Source organism: Ailuropoda melanoleuca, chromosome 13 (genome assembly GCF_002007445.2).
Source record: "Ailuropoda melanoleuca isolate Jingjing chromosome 13, ASM200744v2, whole genome shotgun sequence".
In the NCBI taxonomy this organism is placed as follows: domain Eukaryota; kingdom Metazoa; phylum Chordata; class Mammalia; order Carnivora; family Ursidae; genus Ailuropoda; species Ailuropoda melanoleuca.
Genome location: NC_048230.1, coordinates 11,112,334 through 11,122,656, shown reverse-complemented (window position 1 = coordinate 11,122,656; position 10,323 = coordinate 11,112,334). Strand labels below are relative to the sequence as shown.

Sequence of the window (10,323 nt, the reverse complement as noted above, 5' to 3'; positions counted from 1 at the left end):
GGAATCTTTGTCATTTAGGGAAATTTTATTGATAAATAATTATAGTCAGTCCACAAATAGGTTTTTTTTTTTAAATCAACCTTCCTCCCTGTCTCCAGTAGCCTGTGTTTTCCACAAGAAATCTAGTGAATAAAGATCAACATTCTTCACTAGCTTACTGTAATTTGTGATTGTCCATAAAGCATCCCTGACAGAGATATTGTTTAACCAGCTATGAGAAAAGAATATTACTGTTCTACTCTGATTCCAGCAACCATGATGCAATATATTTTCTTTTGAAGCATGTCAGTTTTTCCCTTGGATGACTGGCTCTAAAGATGATGAAAGTTAGTATCAGAAAAGGAGTCAGCGACCTACGGTCAAGCCAGATTTCTCATTCTGGGGAAAAAAAAAAGACTTTTCTCTAAGTTCCTCTTTTTATAGATCTTTAGAAATGGCTGGTGATGCAATGCTAAAATGGTTAACTGCATGGTCAACCCCAGCATTTGACAGCCTGTGACTCAGCTATCCTCTCGTGTGGGGAAAAAGTCACACACAAAATCCTCTTGTAAACTGAATGTCCTGAGCCATGCCAGTTTGTAAGCTAGGCAGCTCAGTGTTCCCATCATAAGTTCAGGAAGGAAAACAGAAGGGAAGTTGCCTCAGGCAGAGAACAAATTCACCTCTGGACTGGGTGAGTAATAAGTTCAGTAATGGACATGTGTGTGCCCTTTGCTAGAAAGAGAGACAGTTATTGTTGGACTTGGTGTCCAGACCCCGCCCTGGGATGAAAAGATCCCTGTGTGAAGTCTCACGGTAGCGTTCATAGTCCTGATAGTCTTACCCGCTGTGGTTCTCGATTGCTGTTAAGTGGCAAAAGAATGGGAGAGGGAAAAATTCTTCCTTTTCTTTTGCATTCTAGGTACCTCCCCCTCTCCTTCCTGATCCCACACTACCTCCAACACACATACTTGCACACCTACCCCTTGTACTTGCCCTCTCTCTTATACATACGTCCTTCTGGCTCCAGAGCTAGCGTGCTGGTTAATAGAACCAGAGAGGTTTGGGCAGATATTAGGGGCCTTCTCAACCAAGTTAGGCATTTTTTGAGCCTGCTGTTGCTTTTATTGCCATCTCTTTATTGCCACCTCAGGTAAAAAGGCCCCATGAGGCAGGAGACAGATGATACACATGGTATTCTGATAATTCTGTTACATAGCATCAGTATGCAAATGAGTTTTATCCTGTGGGGTTTCATGCTCTCATATGTTGCCTTCTCATGGCGAGCTTTTCTGTACCCTGATTTAATCCAGATCTGGCATCTGTGTTCCAGTGATATTATTTCTCCTAGCCTTTATAAAGCCTGCAGCATACTATAATGTTGTCTTTCTGGTTGAAAATAAATGGCTTAACCTCAACACCTTTGGCTTGAGGGTGAGCTCACATGTAAGCTGTTTTAGGATTTCAGAATTGTAAAATAGAGGTGTCGTAGCCACTAGTCACATGTGGATGTTGAACACTTAAATGTGCCTGATTCAAATTAAGGAGTATTGTAGATTCCAAAGACTTAGTAAAAAAAGAATCTAAAATATGCCATCAGTAATTCTTACATTGATCGCGTGTTGAAATAATACTGTTTTGGATATATTGGATTAAATAAAATATATGATTATAATTCAAAAATTATAAAACAAACAGGCAGTTCCTTGTTTTTATCATTTTGAAGAGTTCAGAAAATTTTCAAGGAAAGCTATTATGGTCATATAAATAGAAATTTGATCCAGGGTGTTACTGATGTGATTTTGGAAGTGAATATACAAATACTGCATTTGCTCAGACTCATTTGAGTTGTGTTTTCTTTTTCCTCATGTAGAATAAAATGAGAGTGAGTCACCTAGCGGATGATGCCTAGCCGTGGGACGGTTTTAAACCCCCTCGCTCCCTTCCACTCCTTCTGCCATTCCTCTTGTTCCCTCCATCTGCAGGTTGTCGATGAGCATGAGAGTGTGGAACAGAGTCGGCGAGCACAAGCTGAGCCCATCAACCTGGACAGCTGTCTCCGTGCTTTCACCAGTGAGGAGGAGCTAGGGGAAAATGAGATGTACTACTGTTCCAAGTGTAAGACCCACTGCTTGGCAACCAAGAAGCTGGATCTCTGGAGGCTTCCCCCCATCCTGGTATGTTATACAGCCTATCTCTGAGAGAGCAGTAGCCTGGCATGAAGGAAGGAAGTCGTGAACAAATAAGAGTTTTATTACTTTTGAGAATAAGAAGACACTTCCTGTGGCAGTGTTTACAACACTTGTGTTGTGCAAGGTGTTTGTGTTGCACACAGATTAATTGTTCTACACATATTACTGCCAGTTCCTGCTCTGAAGGAGCGTACAGGCTAGAAGGAGAGGGAAGTCATATAGACCATTAACTGTAGTTCAGTACAGTGTGTGAGAAGCGCCACAAGTTGTGCATCCTGGTGGATTTGAACTTCCAGAGAAGGTGAAAGCCCTTCTGGCTCTAGAGAAGGAAGCTCAGGCTCTTCCGTAGAAGAGCAGCAGAGCCTGAGTCTCCAGTCCCACTGTGCTTGGTCACACGGCCACAGCACAATCACACAGGTGCCCTGGGGCCCGTGTGTTCTTTCACATGTGGTTTACTACTTCTGCCTTCTTCCTTCATAGAGTAGAAGACGCTTCTGGTGCTTGTCAGGAGAGTTTGAAGTGCCAGATCTTCCTGTTCATTTAAGAAAGTAGTTTTCCTTAAGGGTGGTTGTATCATATCAACTGTAACTGTAAGGCACTGGTGTATTTTAACCAGACCTTGTGTGTGTATTTTTTTCTTCGTGTCTTCTTCCTACTACTCTATGAGACTGTAAATGTAGGTTTTCTTTCCTTGGACCAGAACAACTTCCCAGGAAAGGATGCACAGGAAATTAATAACATTAAGTAGCTAGCTCCAGGGATGGGAACTCTGGGAAGAGAGGAAAACGGCAGGGGCAGGCTTGGGACAGGTAGATGGGAAGGGAGAAAGTTTATTTTTAATTGAGGTATAGTTAACATGAAATTAAATGCATAGATTTTAAATGTCTAGTTGATGAGTTTTATAATTATATATACTTGTGTAATAATCACGTAGAACATATGCAGTAAAGGCATTTATTTAAAAGCTATGTTTTTGATGTCTTTAAAGAATAATGAAGAATAAATGTTATGTTGAGAGCTTGATGGGGTCCTGTAGATGCATATACCAATATGCCCCTTAGGAAGGGTTTCTCTTTATATACACAGTAAATTGTGAGCATTTAGGGTAGAGGTAGCCACCCAAAGATCTGTGCCCACACTAGATTGCATAGTGACACTGTATAAGATTAGAGGAATTTGTTGCTCTTGAAAATGAAAAGAGAAGCCACAAAGGAAAAAGGAGATTTCTTATGCTCTTTAGGACAGTGAAACTCCCTGGTAACAACCAAAAGGTAGGTTAAGAAATGAGAGGCCTCCTATTGGAGATTGGGTAAGTTTCATCCATTTTTCTTCAAAATATTCAGTATAGTCTTCTGTCTTCATGACAGAAGTGTACTTGTGAGTGGATCTTTTATGATGTTGAAAGAAGGGAAAAGTCGGTGTGTGTCACAAGACCAGGAAGCACAGGAAGCATGCAAATGTGGGCTCCTAGAATGTTGCAGAAATTTGGGAAGAATTTAGGATACACACAGGCTATGAAATTAAGGAGATTACCATGTTAGCTATGTATCTAAAGACCAGTGGCCCCACTAATAACTCTGTTACATAATAAGATATATTCTTTTTGAGAGAAAAATATTATATATTCTTGAACATTCACATGTATTAGATGTGGGGTTTTTTAATGTAATTTTGTATCTTCTGAACCCTTTCATGTATTGTTTTTTGCCTTTCCTTCTCCAGATCATTCACCTTAAACGATTTCAGTTTGTAAATGGTCGATGGATAAAATCTCAGAAAATTGTTAAATTTCCTCGTGAAAGTTTTGACCCTAGTGCTTTTTTGGTACCAAGAGACCCGGCTCTCTGTCAGCGTAAACCACTCACACCCCAGGGGGATGACCTCTCTGAGCCCAGGGTTCCGGGAGGAGACGTGAAGAAAGTGGATGCTCAGAATTCAGCTGGGGAAGAGGATGTGCTCCTGAGCAAGAGCCCGTCTTCACTCAGTGCAAACATCATCAGTAGCCCTAAAGGTGAGGAGGCTGGAGGGCCTCATGGAGCCCAGATGTCACCCTGAGAGGGCCTTTCCTGGAACCCTCGTAGGCTTCATGTTTCCCTCTACCTTCCACTCTGGAACAACAGCTTGGTGAGGTAGCAGAGACCTATCTGGAATCAGACCTATCTAGATTTGAGTCACCTGTGCGACTTTTAGCAAGAGATGCAGCCTCCCTAAATCTGTTTTCTCATTCATTAAAGTTCCCAGAGTCTGAGGATTTGCTTCCTCAAGAGCGAAGCACCATATCTGCCTGACATAAATGGTGATCAAATGATAGCTGTCATCCTGGGTCCTACAGTAGAGGTTCTCAAAGTATAGTCTGGAAACCCCGAGAGGGTCTCTGAGAGACCATTTCAGGGGGCCTGGAGGAGTAGAACTATTTTCATAAAAAATACTAAGACAGTATTCACCTTTTCAACTTTCATTCTCACGGATGTGCAGTGGAGTCAGAGCCACCATGATATGTGATGATACTGTCAGTGCAATATGTGCTTATGTATTATTTTTTTAATTCCTCAGTTTTAATTTCTAATATGAGTACTGTAGATATAACCCACATAAACAAAAGTTCTAGGGGTCTTCAGCAATTTTTGAGAGTATATAAGGAGGTGAGGGAGGCTGCGACCAAAAAGTTTGAGCCCACTACCTTACCAGATTGTTGTGAGAGATATAGTAGAGAGAGTTCCCAGTACTGTGCCTAGCAATGGTATGTGCTTAATAATTGGCGATCCCGTATTTCTTAATTTAATTTAACAAAGGAGAATATGTATTTGTAATACGTCTTAGTCCAGTTGTTTGTTTTGAACTGAATCTGACCTAAGTTACCCTTCTTTTGTCTTTTTGTTTTGTTTTGTTTTATTTTAAATCCAGTGTAGTTAATATACTGTGTTATATTAGTCTCAGATACACATCTTTCTGCTGTTTTTATTTTATCTTATTTTCATCTTTCTGCTGTTTTTAAGTCCCTACATAGTACTTTATGTTTTCAGGACATTGCTGCCTGTGGGAGCTTGGCCTGAGGGAGACAAGAATGTTACTTATTGGCGACATAATAGGAATGAAAAGTAGCTGGTCAGAACACCCCTGTGTTTACCTTTATGTGTACACTTGGGAAGTAGGCTTCAGAGTTACCATTTGGTGGCTGGTTAAACTTGCGGCGTTTGGATTTGTGAATCTTTTCCTTCTCTTCCTTTCACAGGTTCACCTTCTTCAACAAGAAAAAGCAGAACCAGCTGTCCCTCCAGCAAAAATAGCAGCCCTAACAGTAGCCCTAGGACTTTAGGGAGGAGCAAAGGGAGGCTCCGGCTACCCCAGATTGGCAGCAAAAATAAACTGTCAAGTATTAAGGAGAACTTGGATGCCAGCAAAGAGAATGGGGCTGGACAAGTCTGTGAGCTGGCTGATGCCTTGAGCCGAGGGCACATGCTGGGGGGCAGCCAAACTGAGCTGGTCACCCCTCAGGACCACGAAGTAGCTCTGGCCAATGGATTTCTGTATGAGCACGAGGCATGTGGCAATGGCTACAGCAATGGTCAGCTTGAAAACCACAGTGAAGAAGACAGTACCGATGACCAAAGAGAAGATGTTCATGTTAAGCCTATTTATAATCTATATGCAATTTCGGTAAGTGGTTTGTTACATGGTTTTCAGAATGATCTGCACTTCTGTGTGGTTCATTCATCTTCATTCATTCATCAGTCATCTTTTCAGGGCCTGCTTATTTGCTAGGCATCGAACTTAGTGACAGACAAAAGTTAGCAGTGGATCTTGGCCTTCTGGATAGAATCCAAGGTGCTCCCAGTGTAATGCAGGGGATAATCGTGTATTATAATTTGGAGTCATGGGTTCAAGGCATTCACAATTATGTACACCTAAGGAATTTTTGCTTTTTAAAAAATCGTTACAACTATAAAATGACAGGATTTGGGGCTTTTAAATTTTGACTTTCCTTTTTGTTTTGTTTTTAGAAAAGGGTGGGTGGTTCTAAAACATTTTTCTTAATCACTTAAGTGATTGGTATTTTCCTGATTGGGTTCTAGTACCGAGTCCTGGCCAGACTGCAGTTAACCACTAACATACGTCCACTTCTTTTCTCTTGCAGTGCCATTCAGGAATTCTGGGCAGGGGCCATTATGTCACTTATGCCAAAAACCCAAACAGCAAGTGGTACTGTTATAATGACAGCAGCTGTAAGGTAAATATCCCCAGTCTTTGAATAAAAGAAACAAATGTCAGCAGATCTAGGGGACATTTGTTGAAATAATGGACTTTGTCCCGAATAGGAAATAGGTATTTCTGTTAGAGTCGTATATAGGTGCCTTTAGTATTGAAGGAACAAAAGTGATGAGCAGGTTAGAGAATGGAAACATGAACAGTGAGGAAAAAGAAGGTATTGGTTAAAGAGAAAAAGTTCTTATCTTTTGAGCTGTTAGGATTTGATGTTTTTTTTCTTTGTTTTTTGTCATTCTTTTGATTTGTCAATGGTCGGAATATTTTCCCTGAAACAAACATTGAGAATAATAGGGTGTATTTTAGGGCAGGTATCAGGCAGCCAAAATATTAAGTTGATTGGAAGCAGTCTGGTTTAGTAATTAAAGAGGGTTGGTCCTCTCTTCCCTAGCAAGGATTAAGAGCCAGCATAGGGATGGCTTTTTTATTAAAAGTTTTTCTTGCCCCTGCAGGAACTTCACCCTGATGAAATTGACACCGACTCTGCCTACATTCTTTTCTATGAGCAGCAGGGGATAGACTATGCACAATTCCTGCCAAAGATCGATGGCAAAAAGATGGCAGACACGAGCAGCATGGATGAAGACTTTGAGTCCGATTACAAAAAGTACTGTGTGTTACAGTAAAGCTGCCACTCTGACTGCTAGACAGGCTGGTGGTGAGGGAGATGGCTCCCTGTAGCTAACGTTTGGCAGAAGCGTCGCTGAAAGGCAAGCTAAATGTAGTTATTTTATCCCGTGACCCTGAAGCACAAAATAAAAATCCTAATTAAAATAGCAGTTAGCATAACAGTAGTAATACTTTGGTTTGGAAATGTCTCACACAAGCCCTCTGGTAGAGAACTTTCAGGCAGAGCCCACCATTAGCCTGTAAACAAAAGGGTTTGGCACCAGCCACCTGGGACCAAATAGGAGCTAAATTGTGTTTGTCCAGATATAAACAAACATGTAGTGAGTGTAGAGTTTACCAATAACCATAACAAAATGCTAAGAATTTCCTTGGAGTCAAAGTCAAACAAAAAATTGTAGTGTTGTCTGGGGACGACATGATATGCTGCCTCCTTTTTCCTGAAGTTTTATTCATTATATTGACAAGATGGACAAAGCAAGATCAGAAGGCGTACAAAGGATTCTTCTGGCATGGACACACATTTTTCTATTTATTTTTTAAACTATTTCCCCCACTCTTTCTATGCCTTTCTTGCTTTTCGTTTCTGTTGTTGTGTTTGTGTTTGAGACACAACCAGTCATTCGTGGCAGAGGCGTATAGAAGTGGTCAGTTCGAAAGGGAGAATCTCTTAAGAGCTGTGTGCCTTCTGCCCAGGGCCTTGGTCGGTCGGAGACCCTGTAGGGGGAAAAACAGCATCCTGGGAAATCCAGCTGAAGTACCCCTGCCCATAGAGGCATCTTACTTGAGGATACAAGTGTCCTCAGAAATGGATCCCCCACCTCTGCTGAAGTGCAGTAGGACAGTTGCCAATATTTGCACCATGGTCGCATGCCCACGTTGCACAAGAGCTTCTGAGAGGGAAGGTGGCATCAAAGCTAGATGGTATTTTACAGCTAGGGGTTGTTTGTTCTTTGTTTCTTTGTTTTGCACTTTAAAAAGAATACATGCAAATGAACTTTTTAAAACATGTTCATATTTGATGGCTGTAAGGGCTATAAATTAACTTGAATATGGGGTATTTTGCCCCATCATATTAAATTTAAAAACAAAACACATCCCAGACACTGATGGTGTGTATTTTTAATTTAATTGGTGGGTTTAGGAAGTAAGCTTTTATTTTGTTTGCATGTCCATTTTTTAAATCTTGGTGTTTGTCTTTTTCTTTCTTTTTTAAATAATTTCACAGTAGTGGTCATCAAAAGTTATGTTTCTTTGCTCACTTCATTTTTTTCCTCTGATAATTCAAAACTGGAACAAAAGTATAAATGTTATTTATCTCAGGCAGCATTTTTTTTCCCCCTGTGTTGTTTTTAAATATATGTGAAGTAAATATTTTCCTTTTTTTTTTTTTCCAGCCTTTTTTTAGTCATCTGGACCCTGGAAATGATTCTCATTAATTGTCAGATTTCATTAACCTTCCTTCCTTACAGATAGTAGGTACCAGTGTAATTAAGCATTTGTGTTCTGATATCTGAGGCCGGTTATCCAGTTCTTCTCAGAGCATTTGGAAAGGTTGTTTTAAATGGATACCTAAGTTGAAACCCTATTCAGGATAAGACTGTAATCACAAGTAGGAAGGAATGGCCTAAATGGTAAAATATGATAAAGTCAGACAAAATGCCGGCTTTATAGTTCCATGATTTCAGTATATGAAAATCTGTCCATTTCTACCTGGACAGGTCCCATGAAAAAGTGGAAGATTTAAAATAATTTCCTTACAGATGTTTTATTTAAGCAGGTAGCACAATCTACTAATGTTGTTTGATCTGTGTTTGTTATATTGGTTGTAATTAATTTTTTAATTCATGACTAGCAGAAAATTTATGAAATTAACTATTAACTACATTCACCTTGTAAATTACTGTATAAAACTTGTTGACAATGCACTGACTTTAGAAAGATGTTAATGTACATAAATAGAGTGTAAATAAAATAGTGTTGATGTACTGAAATATGAACTGTATAAAAAAGTATTGGTAATTGTAAATGGAGTGTACCTGTTTATCTGTAACTATTATCCAAACAAATTAAATACTGTGGATGCATCTATGTGCTGTTTTTCCTCTATACAAGTAAACACCAAAAAGTCAGATTTTTCAGCCTTTCTCTCTGTGACCCTGTTTAATTCTCCTACTTGAATAATACCTACCTGACGTGGAGTGGGTGCTCCATCTCCGAAAGAATGGAAACTCTTGAAGGCAGAACAGGATCCCTGCAGTGGCCAGGTAAATTGATTTAAACTTTGCTCACATCCCTGTTAGGAAATTGTTTGGAAGGCATTGGCGTGGGGCATGGGGGAGGGCGTGTGTTTGAGAGCTGGTGGTGAACGGAGACTTGATGAAGGAGGTCTTAAGGATAGTTTTCTTGCAGATAAGAGATAAGGTGAAGAGGAAGACTTACTGAATAATGCCTCAAAATGATCTGGGTTTCTAGGGGGCGCTGAGAAACCAGAGATATCCCTGGGTTGTCTCTCTGGGAGGTCGCCAAGGAAGCAGTTAGCAGCTTCACCCTCAGTACCTGTTTATCTTTAAAAATGGAATGACTGCCCCTCAGTCTTATCTTAAGTAAATGAAGCATAGAGAAGCCTGGCAGTTCCTTGGTAAATGCTCAATGAATGTGGAATCCTACCCCCATGAGATTCAGTTATGTTTTGCCAAGAGGTTTTTTTACTCTTGCTGTTCTAATGCTAAAAGAATTTAATAGCTCTTTGCTCAAATTCTCAAAAACGGGAATACACATTAAAAATGTATAGAATGAAGCATGTTGAATCAGCAGCAGTGGTAGCATATTTAAGGAAACAAGCAAAAAAAGAACCCAGAAAGTCATCAAAAACAGGGCGCCTTTGCCTGGGTGGCTCAGCTGTTAAGCGTATGCCTTCGGCTCAGGTCATGATCCCAGGGTCCTAGGATCGAGCCCCGCATCAGGCTCCCTGCTTGGTGGGAAGCCCGCTTCTCCCTCTCCCGCTCCCCTTGCTTATGTTCCCTCTGTCGCTGTCTCTCTCTCTCAAATAAATAAATAAAATCTTAAAAAAAATAAAATTAATAGGGCACCTGGGTGGCTCAGCAGTTAAGCGTCTACTTTCTTTGGCTCAGGGCATGATCTCAGGGTCCTGGGATCAAGCCCCACATCAGACTGTCTGCTCAGCAAGGGGTCTGCTTCTTCCTTTCACTCTCCCTCTCTCTCTCTCTCTCTCTCTCTCAAACAAATAAATGTGTTTTTA

The 10,323-nt window shown here is 40.5% G+C and overlaps 1 protein-coding gene across 1 annotated transcript in view; it reads left to right on the top strand.

Moving 5' to 3' along the window:
- Positions 1-9,195, top strand: part of USP32 (ubiquitin specific peptidase 32) — a 193,204-nt gene extending 184,009 nt beyond the window's left edge. The window contains exons 29-33 of the mRNA XM_034640660.1: positions 1,965-2,156; positions 3,894-4,182; positions 5,404-5,828; positions 6,307-6,399; positions 6,887-9,195. Coding sequence (XP_034496551.1) covers positions 1,965-2,156; positions 3,894-4,182; positions 5,404-5,828; positions 6,307-6,399; positions 6,887-7,060 — 1,173 coding nt within the window. The 3' untranslated portion in view covers positions 7,061-9,195. The remainder of the gene's footprint in view (positions 1-1,964; positions 2,157-3,893; positions 4,183-5,403; positions 5,829-6,306; positions 6,400-6,886) is intronic.
- Positions 9,196-10,323: the final 1,128 nt, after the last annotated feature.